Source organism: Polyodon spathula, unplaced genomic scaffold (assembly GCF_017654505.1).
Source record: "Polyodon spathula isolate WHYD16114869_AA unplaced genomic scaffold, ASM1765450v1 scaffolds_766, whole genome shotgun sequence".
NCBI lineage: Eukaryota > Metazoa > Chordata > Actinopteri > Acipenseriformes > Polyodontidae > Polyodon > Polyodon spathula.
In genome coordinates this window covers 755,217-773,766 of record NW_024472254.1, presented here as the reverse complement: position 1 = coordinate 773,766, position 18,550 = coordinate 755,217, and the positions used below count along the sequence as shown (strand labels likewise).

General features: G+C 46.7%; 1 protein-coding gene across 6 annotated transcripts; it reads right to left on the bottom strand.

The window, feature by feature from the left end:
• Positions 1–1,104: 1,104 nt before the first annotated feature.
• On the bottom strand, positions 1,105–17,088 carry akap1b (A kinase (PRKA) anchor protein 1b). Of its 6 annotated transcripts, none has more exons than XM_041241345.1 (11): positions 16,967–17,088; positions 9,610–11,534; positions 7,933–8,066; positions 7,319–7,445; positions 6,874–6,995; positions 6,330–6,507; positions 5,745–5,895; positions 5,209–5,276; positions 4,826–4,899; positions 4,225–4,290; positions 1,105–4,086 (listed from the first exon to the last, which is right to left on the bottom strand). In XM_041241345.1, the coding sequence occupies exons 2-11, from the start codon at positions 11,504–11,506 to the stop codon at positions 4,024–4,026; spliced, it is 2,880 nt and encodes a 959-aa protein (XP_041097279.1). In that variant the 5' UTR covers positions 11,507–11,534; positions 16,967–17,088; the 3' UTR covers positions 1,105–4,023. The 6 variants fall into 6 exon arrangements, with proteins under 6 accessions (XP_041097279.1, XP_041097281.1, XP_041097282.1 ...); XM_041241347.1 differs by having other exon boundaries at positions 9,610–11,531; XM_041241348.1 differs by lacking the exon at positions 16,967–17,088 and adding an exon at positions 16,439–16,555.
• Positions 17,089–18,550: the final 1,462 nt, after the last annotated feature.

Below are 18,550 nucleotides of genomic sequence, written 5' to 3'. Positions count from 1 at the left end.
AAAAAAAAAACCCAACAAGCTAACTATAGCCCTTGATAGGCTGCACAGGCAGGGGCGGGACTAACACACTTACAGCATCTGTTAGGTGTATGTGTTTATAAACGGACAGCCCTTCTCCTAGCTTGTGTTGTGTTATGCAATGAACGCTCCCTATGTTTCCCTGCTGGACTGGCAAGAACGCAGCTAATTGGGATTTTGGTTGGAAGGTGCTGCCTTGTCCATAAGACCGAAGGAATTACTGAGCTTTTATCTCAAATGCTGATTTGGAAAACCTGTCCCCTCCAGTGCCACTGCCCTGAGCTGGAGTGTGCTGGAGGTGTTGATGGTGTCTCTGATTTTATCATCCCATAGGAATCGGCCAGTAGGTGCCCAAACCAAGCGCTTTAATGGACGTCGGATGTAGTAGCCGCTAGAGGGCGCTAAAAGCGGTGTTGAAATAATAGTGAAAATTACAGAGTTAGGTTTAGGGGTAGACATTAGGGTTAGGGATAGGGGGTAGATGTAGGGCTTTGAGAGTCCTCGCAACTACCCGAGCTCAACGTTTCAGCTGTGCAGTTTGTTCATTTATTTATTTGTAACAGCGACTTATTCAAACGCAACACTGCGCTGCACGCACGCTGCTGTACCGTGACAGCACGGGTTACCTAGGCAGGTTGTTTGAGATCCGACTTGACAAAGTTTTTATTACTTTATAATTGTAATGCTGATGTTAAGACATTGACGTTGCCTTCAGCTGTTTGTTCAGAGCAGGAATTGTGCGGGACACACAAATCAGGCTCACGCAGCCTTAGCCGTGAGCGACGTCTAGTGGCTCTTCCAGTAACTGCACCGAAGACTCTGATCAAGCGCCGCGGTGAAGAACACATTCTCCTGATGCGCGCTTCAGACAGACAGACGCTCCGGACTGTTTGGAAGTTATTAATCAAGCATGGAAATTATACCGTACGTTAAAGCGAAGAGTAAGGACGACCACGTAGACAGAGCGTCCTTCTTTACCTGTCTTCCATTTCACAAGCAGCACAGTATTGCGGCTCAAAGCTCCTAGAGAGCCCTCTAGTGGCCTTACACGGTATTTGTTAGAAAAGAAAGTTATTGAAGCCATCATTTTTAATAGTTGTTTTTTTTTTTTATTATTTTGTATATCTGTACAACCAGGGAGATTTAATACAATTCAAACCATACATGAGTTTAGAAAAAAATTAAATAAACGCAGCAGCTCTGTCTAAGTCTTATTGTTTAATTTTCATTTGAAATACGGATGAAATTCAGTTGTTTTTATTTACCAGATCAGATCCAAGTGAAACACATCGAACTGTTCCTACCTAAACAGTACATGGGCTGGACTTTGAAAAACAAAACAAAAATAATGTCAGTCCCTTGTTTGTTTTATTTGTTCTTTGTGTTTTCCCCACCCACTGTTATACAAAAAGTACACAAGTATTACATTTACAGATAGATCTGCACAGGGGTGGAGTTGGCAGTTAGGCTTGTCAGAGATTAAATGAGAATAATTTTATACACAAAAACAAATGTACAGTAGATTTGTATAGCAAGATCAGTAAAAAGAAGGGACAGTGAGGAGTTTAACTGATTATGATAAGCAGAAAGGCGAGAGAGAAAAAGTCCAGCGCTATATAAAAACATTTTCAATACGTGTACTGCAGCAACAGCTTTGCCCTGTGCAGATCCGCAGAATAAACCTTTCATCTCCTTTAAAGGGAACGTGTTCCATTGTTACATGCTTGACTTCTCGTGTTTCCTGGCAACCCCGACCTGCTCACAGAACCGGAATTCCCTTCTGTAACAGGGCAGGATTTTCCTTTCAGCCCCAGGTGAGCTTGGTAAACAAACTGGAGGGCTTGGAAAAGGGGTTGGGTGATGTGTAAGGAACTACAGCAGGGTTACTGTTCACACAAGGCAGGGCTGCTCTGTGTAAAGCATGGACCACACCCCACTGCAACCAGACACAGAGAGAGAGACAGAGAGGACCCAGGCAGCTCCAGCACAAAACTGAAGAGATGCGAATGACACGCTGTAGTGAGTGCACAGTGCACATGTACAGTATTTATTAAATTTACAAACAGCCACGAACCAAGAAAAAAAAAAAAGTTACATTTCAGAGCAAACAGTTTAGCACATTGGTATGATATGAAAGCCGGGAAGAGTTCTCCACACAGACCCCCGGGTTCTCTCTCCGCCATGCCCTCGTTTTTATTACTTCCAACTGTGGTTTGATGCACACATTTCAAACAAAAAGCCCCAGATGCTGTTTGGTGAGTGCTGGATGTGGTGCCCCGGAAAGCAGCGTGTGTTTAAAAGCTGTGCTCTCAGCTGAAACCTGAGTGAAGGTGGGCACGAAGGGCTGGGGCTGGAAAGACCAATGAGAGACGAGAACAAGGAGTAACAAAAACACAGCCTCACAACAGCTGCAGGGTTTCAGTGTTACTGCAGGACCCCAGCAGCACAATGGGTAGGTATTGCTGCTCAATGTGGACGGTTCTGCCGGTATTACAGTTATTTTAGGGTTGGGGGAAAAAACAAGTACTCTGAAGACACTCTTTCCTGAAACATACTGTACAGCTATTAACAGTTTAGTTAGCATCAGCAGTCAGTATTTAATTATTACAATAGTGTAGACTTGGCTTCAGAAACAGCATCCCCATAATAAAACAGGATGGATACACACAGCATCTGTGGATAAACATTCTCTATGAATAGGGTTTGGGTTTCTGAACTGCACGCTGTAGCCTTTGCACACCTCTGTCTGGTGCCTGCTGTAGCGACCAAGCAGAGAAGTTTACTTGTTTGGACCCATCTGCATTCGAGAGTCTTTGTGATGCCGACTGTTTGACCCAGAATCAAGACATTATCCTTCGATCAGAAAGCAGTAGCATTATTATTATGAGGGCTTGTTCCACGGATCACGCACCGATCTGAAACGCTCCCATACACTTGCATTAGTTGTAGTTCAGAAGGACAAGCGATCCCTGATGAAAAGTACACTGGCAGGATTTATCCAAATCGAGCGGTCCGAGCTGAAGCGACCGGCCACTCTAAAAACGTACCAGAGCACACATTCTCTAATTCAAAAGGCCACAGTTTAACAACAAAACACAAAACCACCCACGAGATGAGGCCAGTTCAGACAACAAGCTTCTCCCCTTGTTCAGGTTTTGAAATGTACAAGAGGCTGCCAAAAAAAAAAACAACATGTCCTCAAACAGCCGCCTTTTCTGCACGATACTGAGCAGAACACACCGGCTAGAGGGAAGATCCTCCCCTCCATCATCAAGCCAGCATGACAGGACACAGTTCTACATTCGAGCAAAGAGGCTACCGTTCCTTGGCATCAGTTTTTGTTGCGTGTGCAGCTACAAATGAACTGATTACTTTAATGAATATCTTCCAAAACACAGAATGATACACAAGTTCACACACAAAGCAAGACATGTAAAGCAGTGATTTTTCTTTACAGGTTTGTACATTGTTATATTATAAAAAAAAAAAAAAAAAAACCCCATTAAAGTGTCTCTGGGAATGCAGTCCCAGATCTGCTCTTAGTGCTTCACACCCAGCATGCTGAAATGCCCACGAACACGGGTTCAGACAGAATGCCCTCTGAAAGCAAACTCCTTAAATGGTCAAGGGTCTGCTCAGCCAGGACTATTTATTTTACTCAAGAGGAATAGAAGTGCTTATCCTGGGCTTGGGACAAAGCAGTGATATTCACCCCCCCTCCCCCACGATGCATTGTGACTGGACAGCCTGCATACAAACTCTCAAAAGGAATCAAACAGGGCTGTATGCAGAATACAATGCAGGAGGAAACAAAAACAAAAAATAAAAAATAAACCACTTCAAAAAAGTACCACATATAAATATCTATATAGAAATGGACATCTTATTATATTCAAGGACAGTTCATTTATGACTTTGTTAAATCCATCTTTACTGCCAAGCCTAACCCCAGTGTGCAGTGCAAAAAGAGAAGGGGGGTGGGGGGGGAGTGGTTCCCAGGATTGGTTAGAAGTTGTCGACCCACGAGCCAAACCCTCTCTCCACAAGAACCCGGTTTATTGACACCAGCTGAAAAAAAAAAAGTGAACTTCAGGTTTTCAAAACAATTAATTTAATATATTTAGGATTTCTGCAAAATCAGTCTGACTGTGGAATTGGGGGGGGGGGGGCACGTCTATCTGAATTACACACACACACTCTACTTGCCTCGTCTCCGACCATGTTCCACAGCTGTATTAAAGGCAGGCCGGTGTTCCTGTCGTAGTTCGTAACCTGCACAGGAAAACAGAATCATTGCACCTTGCTTTGCAGTCACTGGAGGAGTTCAAAATGCACTGTGAATGTTGGTCACATAACAGAACTATACTGTGTGTGCTGGATCTACAGCAGCATGAAAAATAAATTCTATAGGAGAGATGCAAAGCAAGCGAGTGCATGCATGTAAATATCTTGAGGGAAGAGGGGTATGGATGCATTCAAACCATTCTGGAGATAGAGGGGCAAGACCGTCCAGCAAAGAATTTCAGAGCCAAGCCGCTAATCTCATAGATCATTCAGGGGACAGCTGGATCAAAACAGGGATTTCAGAAATGCTGCCAAGCACACCATCAACCTGGTGAGGACTAAACCCACGGGCTCAAACCCCTTCACACTTTTCTAAAACACCAAGAAGGGCTGCTAAAATAAAACAGCACTCAGACTGCAATGAAGCAAAAAGGACTGAAACCGATGCTTAATGATCGCGGAGCAGCAGTTTCTGGAAGGAGGAGCTGCAGTAGTTCCATGTTAAAATAGCAGCTGTGTTTACCTGCGCTAGGAGAGCTGCACCGCGGGTCATCTCTTCAAGAACGGAGTCGGCTTCACTGGGAAACCTGTCCTCACCTTAAAAGAAAAGGAATATAGAGACTTTACATTCAAGGCATCGGACTACAGCTATGGCCAAAAAGTTCTGCATTGCTAACAACTTTAGGTCTAAGCCTATTATACACACACAATTAATATATTATATATATATATCTAATATATATATTATACATATATATATATATATATATATATATATAATGAAGTATATGACGCTTCTGGGAGAGATTCAATGAAATGATGGATTACTTCTCCGATTCTTTTAGTTGTTTATCCTTCAGACAGATTAAAGGGCGCAGGCAACTGCAGCCCAAAGCAAGCAGTTACCTGGAAGGGGCACCACGTTATCCAACAGGACTTCAGCTCCTTGGAACGGTAGTGTCACAAAATCAGATCTATTGTGGGGAGGAGAATAGAAAATGATAAAATGCAAACATTAAAAACAGCAATAGTTTAAATGAGCAGCTTGTAACGTGCACCAATGCTGGGGTGCAGTAGTGCACCATAAACACCCTCAGGAAGAGACACAGCAAGAGACGATCCTTTCACAGAGACCGACGACCGAGAGAGGCAATTTCACAAGCAGCCTGCAGGGGATGCCTGGCCTTCAAACAAGCAGGTTACCGGAGGACAGTGTGGCACAGCGCAGTGTCATTACTGGAAGCCTGGGTTTCAACGGGGTTCCAGGTCACAAGTGCAATGAGTCTGGAGGTTTTTTTAAACTGATCTGATCTTAAACTGGCTGATCAACATCACGACAAACCCCAGAGAAATCGACAATGTGCTAGGTTAACCACTCTGGGCGGAGCGTGCTGGAAGATCAGGGTTGTCATTATCTAATTTCAGCTGAATGCCCGGCTCACCTGATTTGCCGGAGCGCATCGATCTTCACCCTTTCGTAGCCCCCGTAGTCCACGTATCTGATCTCCACCTCGCTGGAGTCTTTGTAAAAGTTAATCACCTGAGCTCGCCACCAGGCTCCCTCGACGGCAGGCGCGGCACAGATCACTCCGACTGGTACCAGGGGGAACAAAACACAGATTGGCTGAGAAGGGGCTTCAGGATGCTTAACAGTGGACAACCTTCCCAGTGTTATTGTTGAAAAGCTATGCAGTGGAAGCGTTGCAAACAAGATTTGATTGGATGTATCCCACAGCAACAGAGGTGCTGGAGGAGGGGAGGAGGCAGCCCGTCTGGAGACCCTGGGGGTGCGGGATCAGGAGATTTTAGGTCCCTGAGCAGCTGAGGGGAAACCCCGCATTCCAGCACCCCCAGCCTCCTCCCCCCCCCCCAAAGAGAAACTGCAAGCACCGAGCAGCCGGGTAGAAAAACGACTCGCTCCTCACACCCTGCAATTCTCTTAAAGCCTTTATGGTAAAAATGCTGACTGTGCCCACAAACCCCCCCACCCCCCCCAGAGAAGCAGGCACTCTCCACATTGCTTTTACCTTCGACCTGCGAGGGCAGAGCGGGCACGCCGGGCTGCGCGTAGCACAGGAACATCTGCTGGTCGAGGCTGCGCAGGGCATGGAACGTGGGGTGCGTGTTCTGCTGCACAAACATGTGACCCGCCGTCATGATATTCACCACGATCACCTCCACAGACACTCCATCTGGGAGCAAGAGCTACGAGAGAGGAGAGAGAGAGAGGGTTCAGAACAGGGACACAGCATGCTTCACTATTACACGAGAAGCAGAATCTCTGTAACCCTGCGATCACATCAGGACACAGTCCCAATACATTCTAAATAAGCAAATAGTCTCATTCACAGCACAGGACTGCTTCCATTTGAAGACTTGAAGCAGAATGAGTAGTACATAACAGACCTTTAAATTTAATAAATTTAAAGAATCCTAAGCACTTGTAAAAGACAATGGTCTCCAAACACACTTCCAAAACCCTTATGAACACTGCATTTCACCTAGAAGCAGCTAGAAGCAGCAGTACAGCGTGCCGCAAGCCGCAGTGCTCAAATGCATCAGTCCTCTTACCCAGGAAGTCATTGGCAGAGATGGCAGGGGGAGAGGCGGAGGGGCGTAGAGGTTGGTGAGGTCCAGTTCTTTAAACTTCTTTCCTATGAGCCCCAGTGCTTTATCCACCTGCGGCTGAGACCCTGCCCAGTGATGGACAAAAAGCACAAAGATGGGTTTTATTAAACGGTAGATCTCGCACTCTGAATCTACAATTCTGCAAACCCTTTAAACCACAACAGGTTCTATATAAACACACACAACAGCTCTTCAGCTGCTTTAATTGTTTTTATTCCGATTCAAGGTCTTGTGTTTAAGAGTTCAGTGGCTGCCTCTACTCAAGTGGAGTGTACTTCCTCTTGCACTTTGTATGACAGTCGTGACGTGAGAGAAATGCACCTTGAATAGAGAGGTAGCCTCTGAAACACCTCAGAAACACACGACACGAAGACACGGCAGGACCCACCCTCTATGTGACAGATCTGAAACTCCTGTGTATAAGGCAGGGTTGAAATGTAGATCTTGGCACCAGAGTTTTGCTTCAGGAAGCTCACGTATCGTCCCTGTTTTCCAATTAATCGCCCAACAAGATGCTGCAAAACATTTTTAAAATCGGTCACAAAGATGTTTAAGGAACCCGTGTAAGAAACAGGAGGGTATATTTTCCAAAGAGAAGCCAGTGTTCAACAAATCAACCGGACAGTGCTTTAGAGACACGCATTGCATTACGAACAAGTAGGAGTTTCTCTTTCATCTACCAAATCCTTAAAAAGACTTGACAAAACTCAAAACAGCAAGATGTAAAGTCTCACCGGCACAGCAGGACCAGCCCTCCTAATGAGACACACCCACCCCCACTGTTTCCAGCTGAACCCGATGTCTAGAAGAGAGCTCTCTTTAGCACAGCAGCACCAGCCCTCCTAATGAGACACACTGTTTCCAGCTGAACCCGATGTCTGAGAGACCTCTTTAAAAAAGTTTTCCCATTGTTATTGTGCTACTGAAGAGTAAACTGCTAACTATTAAAATACACAATACTGCCGAGTTTTGCTTCCATCCCTGTGCTGCACGCTGTCTTACCTTTGGCACCTCAATTTCCCAGATGGTGAGCTCCGATTTAAGCAGCTGCAGTGACTGCTGGCTGCTGGTTCGAGGGGTCTCTCCTCCCAGCGTACACCCGCTGTCTACAGAGTCCATGCTGTTCACATCAGAACCTGCAGCACAAACACAGCGTCTCAGAAAACAGACATGAGATAGTGCCGGCCTGCGTACTGTCAGTGAAGCACAGTCCTCCACAGCATCTCAGGAAACACACATTCCCATGCGAGCACACTGCTGACCGACACAGTGCTGGCCTCCATACTGTCAGTGAAGCACAGCAACACCCACAGGCTGGTAACTCACTAAAAATTAGCCACACTTACTGCAAGTTCTCCAGAAGCAGGAAGCGATTCTGAGTGGGTGAGCGTTTTAGCAGCCACATGCAGTACTCTGTAGCAATATTACAAGAAACTTAAACGTTTGCCGGGTTTCTAGTCTTAAAGCATTGTCCTTTGGAGAACCGTTTGCCTTGCCGTGTCATGTCTCGGCAGCATCGCGCGCTGTTTGGGAAACTGTGCAGCTGAAAGAACTGGCTGAGGTTCGAGTCTGTAAATAATCAACAAGCAATAACCTTCTGAGCAGCACTGAACATGCAGGCAAGCTGCACCTTCACAACGCTTCTATACAGTGCAGTGTGACAGCGCTGGGGAATGCAGTCTCACTGGACAGGAGGCAGCAAGGCCATATATATATATACACAAAGAAATCAATCACACGCCGTACTAGTTAGCATGCCCAGCTAACAAATAGGGGAGAATTATTATTTTTTTTACTTCTCTCAAATACTGTGAAATTTTTGCACAGATTCTCTCCCCCACCCATCCACTTATTATTTCTAATCTGACAGTTTTTTGCATGGACATACTAAATAAACGGATGACCTTTTGCAAACCGTAACATTTCAGAGAACAGTATTTCAGGAAAAAAAAATTATTCCGCTCATTCATGTGTGTGTCAGCTGTGAATGCCAACAAGTATTGTTCTGACCAACAAATACAAGAAAAATATAAATATATAAAAATGTGCAGGCAAAACATTTTTAATCCAAAATTCCACCCAAACAAGGATCTGTTGTTTACTTGTAAAAGTACAATATAAAATTCACTAACCTGCTCGCACCATCACGTCCCAGTACACAGAACGCAACAGTGCAGCAGAACGGAGGACTCGAGAATCTGCAGCACACAGTACGAGACTGCACTGCCCATCAGAAGGGCACTAAACCATGCATATCACACAGAGCAGTGCATTAACCCAACCATTTAAACAAGATATCTGTAACGACTGCCATACTACACCATGCATATCACACAGAGCAGTGCATTAACCCAACCATTTAAACAAGATATCTGTAATGGCTGCCATACTACACCATGCATATCACACAGAGTAGTGCATTAACCCCAGGCCCTCTATGTTCCAACAAATTCAAAAGGAGCGGTTCACACGAGAAACCCTATAGTAAATTAAGGAAAGAAAAAAAAAAACCACACAAAACACAGGCCCTACATGGATTTACAACAGTGCAGACAACGTTTCGGAAGTTTTGGGAAGCGGCAGGATTTAGCCAAACCACACCTGAGTAATGGTACAAAAAATGACAACCCTGCACTGAACGACCTCGAGCAGCAGGGATAGCTCAACACAGTGACTTGCCTCCAGAATGATCTGCTTCCGTGTCAGTTGCCCAGCGGCTCTCGTTCCTCAAGCTGGCAGCGCTGCCGTCGAGTCCCCCATTCCCACACTCCGTGCTCTCCATTCCCTGAGCCACTTCTGAGGCAGACTCTCCTGACTCAGACACTCCCTCGATGTTCGACACACCCAGCATGTCCGCCTTACGCTCGGGCAGCGTGCCGGACAGCCCTGTGCTCTGCAGCAGGTCCTCGCTGCTGATGCCGTCCTCTGACTGGCAGGTGCTGCACCCAGAATCCTCTGCTCCAGCGACAGTCTCCGCCACGAGTCGGTGCGTCGCCTCCAGCGACACGCTCTGCTCGCTCGCTCTTCTCCGTCCGCTCTCTTGCCTCTTCTCCCACATGGTCGGCAGACATCCGTTCAACACCAGGCAGGTCTGCACTTGGACTTCAGCCGTGTGTTCCTCCTCCGCAGTGTTTGCTTTGGCTTGGCCGTCTCCTCCGCCTTTCGTCTGGGTTGACGTCGCCATCTTCGTGCTGGACTGAACCACCGCCGCCTTCGACGTCTGTCTGCTTTCCGTCTTCTCTTGGTCTCGTACCGCACACGCTCTCCCGTTCGAGAGGCTGATGCTGCTTCCTCTGTGTTCTGCTTTCACATTTCCTCTCTGCTCCACAGTTACTACTTCTTCACACTGACTGACGGTAAGCACTTCCTGCTTCGCTGCCATTATGACCTCTGAAATTAAACCGGCAGCCAGACTCTCGATTTCTTCCATGTTTCCCGCTGCGCCTTCCGATAGGCCGTTCTCCAGCGGTTTCCCTATCCTGTGATTGGGGGTCTCCTCCGGTGGGGGTGTAGCTGCGAGGCAGCAGGAGGAGGAGGGGTGTATTTCTGAGCAGAGAGGCTCCCGACTGCCTGATTTAGTTTTGCAGTTTTCTGCTTCTTCTGTTGCTGTAGACGTTTCATCTTTGGAGAGCGGACGGCTGGGGCTGCTTTCTGTAGCTTTTACAGCTGCTGCCTGTTGTTTCTTCTCTGTAAAAGGCACCGAGATTTTGTCCGCCGCTACTTCTCCTTCTGGCTCGGGCCTTACCGCTTCAGTCAGCCGGGCGTCAGAGGAGACTGCCTTGGTTTCTAGAACTTCAAATGCTGTTGCTGCCACCAACTGCAGCACCTCCTCCATTTCCTTCTGTTTGTTTTCGCTGGCCTCCACTGAGGAGAGGATCACGTTCGCCGTGGTGGCGGCAGCGGCAGGCACCACTACGGACTCTTCCAACAGCGGAGCGTCAGAACATTGCAGCTCCTCAGTCAAGAGGAAAGCTTCTTCAGCTCCCACTGGTCTCAGCGATGTGGGTGCGCCCTCCTCAGTATTCCGTGGATGGAGGACGGAAGGCTCTTGTGCACATGATGTCACAATGCACCCCTCTTTGGAAGCCAGTATCGCCACCAGCGCTGCTTCTGGCGTTCCGGTGTCGAGTTCAGCAAGCGAGCTGCTGCAGGTTGAGGTTGCGTCCATTCTGAGCGTTTCTACTGGCAAGGTCTGTGCCAGCCTTTCCATTGCAGACGCAGACACTGGCATGTGAATCTCTACTGCTACTTCTTGTTTGGCTGCCGCCGCTGCTGCTTTTTTTTCTTGTCGTTTCTCTTTGTTCTGTTTTAGTTTTTTCCTTTCGAAGTCTGTGTTGGCTTCAGCAGCAGCAGTTGGAGTTAAGTTTCTTTCCTCTAGGATTCTGTTGCTGTCTTCAGCGGAAGCTGTAGCTCCAGTCGTGACGGCGCTCTGCTCCGGCAGCTCAAGGCTGACCCCATCCTCCGTGTCGTGACTGCTGATTCGCCCTTTCTTGCGAGAGACGTACCACCACCAGCCAATCAGGGCCAGCACGCCAGGCAACGTGTAGGGGATAAGCGAGCGAAATCTCAGTGCCATCTGCGCTGCACCCTCGAAGCTTCACCTGCTGGTAAAGAAACCAAAAAGAAAGAAATTAATTCAGGAGCAAATCACACATCAGCAAGTACCTGGCTCACTCCCACCAGAAACTGACCCAACTCATTCCTACATAAAACGGTGTCTTCACTGGCAAGAAACTTACTCCACACACCCAGTCCTGCTTTTTCAAAATCACTTTTATCATTAGCTGTGAAATTCTTCAGCAGCTACCCTTCTGTGAACTCAAACCTGCTCCAGTATTTTGGTCGTCCTGGAGTTTGAGAGCATGCAATATTAACAAGGGTTACTAACCAATACCTGCATCTTAAAAACACAATCTGAGGAGTTTTTAAAAAAAAAAAGCATTCGCGGGAGCATTTTACACGATTTACTAATGGAAGTATTTAATAATAGCATTTCATGCAAGGAGGCTGGGGTGTTTGAATTAAATTATTTCAACAAGTCAGTGCCCTTTCTGGGTTGCGCACAGGATGAAGACAGTATGTGTGTGTGTGTGTATATAATTCACTGCTTCTCTGTTGTGTAACTGAAATGGCTGTGGCGGCACGACTACAAAACATAGGAATAATCTCTGCTCTTTGTTCCCGTTTCATTTACATTCCAGGAAAGCATGGGTTTCAATAGAGCGATTGTGAAGGACAGGAAGAACAACAACTTGGGAGTCAGGGATTTCCTTTGTAGTAACACCACAGATCACACTGGCAGCCTAAACGCTCATTCAAATAGGTTTGCTGTACAGACACGGAGCAGAGAGACTCCACGGCACAAACCTGCAATCGTCTCAAAGCGCTTTGCAGCGGGAGTCTTGTTTTCAATCCTGTTGTACGAGGCACAAGGTTTTGCCTGTGCCATTATAGCTCTAGGCTTTTAACACTAGCTGGTCCAGGACTTCCCTGCGCTACACCACTTCATTCCCGTCAGTCACAACTTTATTAGAATTTTTAGACGTTTTAAAAAGTTAGAGAAGTTGCCCAGCGAAAAAACGAAACTAAATATGAAATGGATACATACAGACAGGAAATTTGTCGAGGTACAATTCTACACGCAGTGACCGAAGAGGTTAACAAAATGATCTACAACACAGATTCATTCCAGAGTTAGAGAAGAGAAATAACAAGAGTGCTGGTTCATACAGCACAACACACAGAGGCAGGCCAGAATCAAATACCATGCAGTGATCAAATACCCACACGTACAGCACGCACTAAAAACAGCTTTACTTCCTTGTATGATACCGCGTCTTATAAAACAATTAAACACACACACACTCTCACACACTATGCGTAATGTTAGATGTGGTCTGTAATCTATCCCGCTAATTATTTGATGTGGGTCATTAACACACTGCAGATTCCAAATAAATAAAAAGCTGTTCAAACCTGTGTGTCCTTTCTCTCTATTTGTATTTCTAGGGTCTACTGTAGCAGCACCACATACAGTGACAATAACTCATCAAGCTGCCTGGGTTGAATGCCAAACTCTGCTTTGCTTCTCAGTGGTCCGGTAATGTGCACAGTCCAAGTTATAAAAGGAAGGGACGGCATGCCTTTCCTTAAACATCAGAAGCACAACCCAGCCACTGGTATGCAACGACTGGTGACACACAGCACTGTTACAACACCAGCACTCCTGCAGAGGGCCTGCTTGCTAGCCAGCCTACTTGAATACAGGACTGCCAAGCTTGCACGCTCTTATCACAGAGATACATTTCAACAAGCAAGTTGCTACAGCACTAACGCTATATGGACTTCGACCCAGATCACAGTCAGACCGCTAGCAGAAAAGCCTACTTCTCACCGAACGTGTGGTTTGTTCGCCTTGGGTTTCACTAGAGTACTAACCAGAAGTTTATCCAGGCAGGGACTTTGAAAGCTTGACAGCAAACACGCCCAGACTGGTGCACCTCAATCCCACTTGCAGTCTAGCTTCACAACCGTTTCACTTTAAAATCGAGACGCGGAGACCTGCGTCAGGACCACAGCTCTCCCGCCTCTCCTCTCCCAACAAACAACTCCCCGCTTGCGACAACAAGCTCCCTCTACATTGACACCGTATTGGGGATAAAAAAAAAATTAAATGCAGGGCTTGAATAAAATCCGGCTAGGAAGATCATTTCCAGTGCCTGGAGAATCTTCTCTTTCAGCTTCTCATTTTCTTTTCACAAGGTCTCTTCTTGAGCGGACTCCTCACACCAGAGTAAGAGTCTCTGCGTTTATAACCACGCCTCTTTATAGTAAAGCATTATCTACCGTACACACCTGGCTGCACCCACGCAACATTACCTACCTGCACTTTGATCCACGTGCAAATGTAGGAACAAAGCCTTCACCCAGCTGCTACTTTCCAAGCAGCCCAAACCCAACCTGACTTTGTTTAAACTTCGGGTGTATTAATGCAGAGCTAGACGAAGCCGAATGCTTTCCATTTCGCGTGGCTTTGAGTAACACAACCCAATTAAAAGGCGATCTTCCAAAAATGCATGCTGACCACTTTAGTTGGACACCCAGCCACTTCTCAGGGACACACGCTTAACCACTCAGCAGCAGTAAGGCAGGGTTTAGCCGTGGCCCAATAACCCAGTTTCTCAATAACCACGTAGAGGGCTACCCTGCACAGCAGACACTTCAAAAGAAGGGATCAGACGTTATCTCGCCAACGTGTCTATTTATGAATCCGGTGGACATGTGGCCAACGCGCTGCCGTCTGCAGGGCTCACAGGAAGAATCAGTTACTGGTGTCTGCTTTCAGAGAGAGTCCCGGGCCCTGCCTATGAAAAGAAACAGCCTGCCCCAATCAGCTGCCTCGCAGCCAAGGAAGCAACGAGGGAGTTTCAACAGGTAGGGGAAGCAGATCCACCTCACACTGAAACACCCCCCTAAAACAGAAACACCTTCCTGGGCTCCTGCCTCCAGACAGAGACAGGGTTACCATGCGACTCCACATACACCAGGACAGCCCAGGCTTTTAAACTCACAACCCAATGCACAGGTGCAGCCCTGCTGTGAAAGGTATCCACGAGAGGTGTAAAACAGTACCAGAATGCATTGTGAAAGAAAAAAGCCACTTCCTTCTCATTAATAATTGAAATGCTTGCTTCCAATTGCACAACTGCAAATATGCCTGGTGCCTGTATGAACATGCAATCTTACTGAATTAGAGACAAAACAAAAGTAAACTGGTTCCTAGAAGTCCCTGGTTTACACCCTTTTAGACAGAGATACAGAAAGGGCTAAATAACAGACAGACTCCAGTAACCCTCCGGCAATCGTGTCTATTACAGAGTGCAGACAGTCACTACGGTCACAGGAGCACCCAGCTACCTGACTTCAACCGTTTCACTGTAGTATGTATTCTGATGTATTCTTACTTAGTAATTTAAATAAATAAAAATGCCTTTAGGTGGAATTTCTATTACCAGTTGGTTTGATTTTGCACCTAAAACAAATAATTCACCAACAACAGTTTTGATGTTGTACAATTTATGGTCTGAAGCAGCAACACAAAGTCGTGTGAATTCAAAATTCGATTATGCAGAGGTGCTGTAGTGCTGAACGCAGCACGTTTCAGGTTAAACAAGGTGATCCGAGTCCACATGTTCATCACATCAAAGAGCCCTTCAGCACTGACACAGAGCTGCAGCCCAGCTTTGAAACTGTGTTTTCCCCCCTCCCCCAGCACTTTGCACGTTTTGCTTGCAACAGGTGCCACAAATACTAGGCTATAAGATTCAGCTGTATGAAAGCCCAGTATAGTTAAGGATAGAGTCTGCTGTTTCTCTGGTTGGGGCAGGGGGGAGGAGCAAGTATCCCTGAAACAGCCAGACGGGGGACTTGAGCGACATTTCTAAAATTACAACCCGGCAACGACCAGCGACTTCCAAATGCAACTCGTCTTGTGTGACCTACAAACTACAGGAAAGGTCTCCTTCACACGCATAGCTACGGTCCACCGGGCCTAACTGCTGCACCTCACCCAGTCAGCGAACACGGCTTTTCAGCTCCCAATAAACGCAACACAGCGTTAAGAGTTTTAATAAAGGGAAAATGGTTAACAAAAAATAATAAAAAAAAATACAAAAATTAAAAAAAACGTCAAGATCCTCGCTGCGTGGGTATACGACCTTGAGTGTTGAATAACGCGAGGATCACGCCATCCCCCCTCAGTGCAGCTCAACACACCGGCATATAAACTGTCCAGCCCCGTCAAACCAACACAAAGCTACGAGCTCAGCTGCTAACGGTACGGTTAATTACACTAGACCGACTGAACGGGAACACCAAACGCTTGACTTGTTCAAACCACACAGCAAACTGCAGAGGCGCTGGGGTAAGTTTTACACCCGGCAAGCAAAGCACCGATGGTCCCAGCGCTCGCTAAAAGCAAAATAAACCGATTTCTTACAGCAAAGGGCTCGCGTAACTACCGCCGGTTATTAATACCACTGCACGCTACCATTTTCAGAGATTATAATGCGTATGATATAAAAGACAGCGCCGTTATACAAGACAAGGGTCCCGCTACAGAATACGCAAACTGCAAAATAACACCGCGAAACCGAGAACATGTTTTAAATCTCTCAATTGCATGTCACCACACACATTTACCAACACTAGATTCAAGTGCAAGCGGGAAGAAAATAATTAAAAATAAGACGGAGAGCTTGGGCAAGGCGCACGCTAGGCCGCACCAGGTCCTATGCTTCCATCACTTCTCCGGTCAGAGCTGTGAAGGATGAGCAGCCTGGAACAGCACTCGTGTAAAAACACCACCTTTCTTTCTGGTTAAACCCACCGATACCGATAATCCTCTGCTCCGAGGCCAGCGAAACGGCTTCAGCCAGCACAGCACTGCGATACCCGAGCCCGATCCCTATCCATAGAGGCGTTTTACTAGAATTGAATAATCCGTCACCTGCACTTTCCTTTGTGGTGGCACCTCTGTATCATGCAATGCACTCCGCGAAATTAGATTCAATTTCACACACCGTCTCCAGGCGGAGTGCAGCTTTCTGTCCTGTTCGCGCTGCACTAGCAATATGGAAGAATAGCTCTCAAAGCTGCGCGATATTATTGCCATTTCGGTCTTGCAAATCAGCCACGGGCTTGTTTCTCTATCAAATAAAACCCAACCTTCAGCGTGCTCGGGTTAACAACAAAACAAGGAAAATAATTCACATAGGCTTGCCTGCAAACACGCCACACAGACAGGCGCACGCTAGCAGTCGTGGTAGAGTCTGTGTGCAGGTTTCTGTTTTTTTTTTAAAGCCAGGTCCGTTTTCCTTGCTCAGTTGCCCTGCATGGCTTGTATAATACTAGGCTTTGCCATGCATGTGCATTTACTCACCCCGGCGCTGCTGTGAATACAGCACCACCGCTGAACAACTACAGCTTGCACGCCTTTGCATTGCAGCCATTTCAACTTGCCGCTAACGGTACTTACTATATTAATCGCAACTCCGCTGTAAAAGTGTGTGTAATTCAGCTGCACCCCCTCGCATCCAGGACGGCTCTCACTGCCCCACGTGCTGCAGCCCGAACCCTGGAACTGAAAACAGAGCCAACAGCTGCTCAAAGCTCGCGAGAGCGCCGGGGTGACGTCAGCGCGCAGGGCTTTCCCCGAGCGAAACTGCACGCCTGCGCTCGCCATGCCGGCTCACGCAACGGACGGGAAACTCTCCGGTTGAGCCTCAATGGCGTTAGTTTCCGGCCAAGGAATCCGCGCTGTCGCGGTGCTGAGAGCTTGAAAGCGTGTAGCTTCTGGACGCAGCGGCACTCTCTCTGTCTTTGTTACAGAACCTGTTCTGGTTTGTTTAAGTGAGCCACGTAACCCTGCATCCAGCCCCTGCTGTAGTTCATTTATATCACTTCACCCGTTAAGAACTCTGATTGGACAGCCCTGTAAAATGCATGGTACGGATGTCTTGCTGTGCTCTAAATCATAACACCATCAGGCCAGCGTCATCATCTTAAATACGAACTAACAATTCAAACTGAGACATACTGGTAGTTACAGCACCATAACATTTAGGAGTCACGTGGCTTCCAAATGTACAGGGGAATGAACAAAAAACCTGCCACAGCAGTGTCAATAGGGTGTAGGGATCCCAAGAGCAGGCAGGAGGACGCCTTGACTGGTCTGGAAGGCGTTGTTGCAGAGAGATTCGGGAGCATCCCTCGTTGATTTCTGTTCAGGATTCCTCCAGGGAGATGGGAGACGGACCAGCGCAGTGAAGTATAGTGACCTATAGAATTAATCACTTTTCATTATACTGTGCAAAAACCTGCCAGTGCAGTACACGCCCTCTGCATCGAATAAATAAGAACTTGCATGCTTTCATCTATACAAAGCGGACGCTGACACAGTTAATGTTCTTCTTGGTTGTCTAGTTGCACTGAGAGTGAGGCTCCTGGGCAAACTTACACCATGGCAGTCACAATGCCCCTCGGGTCTGTTACCTGGCAGTCAACAGGCTCTGCCTGTGCATGGACTTTAAAAGGAGTGTTTAAGCAAAGGTTGAACGATTGTGTTTTATACAGAGACCAACCTCCAATTAAAAGAAAAAATAACCTAAAATTAGGTGACAGTACTAAATTATTAGAGGGGCAGGGAAGGATCTTTCCAAATACGGGAACACAGACCTGGACTGTCAATCTGCAAACAATCAAATACAAATATTTCACTGTGCAGACCTCAGGTCAATAAGGACACATGCCTAACCATCCTGCTCACTCTGTGCTAGGTCTGTCTCATTTGGTACAGAACAGCAGGCTGGTTAAACCAACAACACACACCAGAACTGAAATCTGGATGCAGGACCGCCTGTCCTGTGGTTTGATTAACTTAATGACACTACACTGGGAAGAGTTCCAGTACTGGAGGCATTGTTTATTTTCACATGCACCACCCAAAAAGCCTTAATCCCACATCCTTATATAACTAAACACATGATGCTTGTCAAAAACTAAAGTAAAGTCTCTTTTTGCAAAGTGCTGGCCATGATTCTGTTTTCACTCCAGGAAGCCA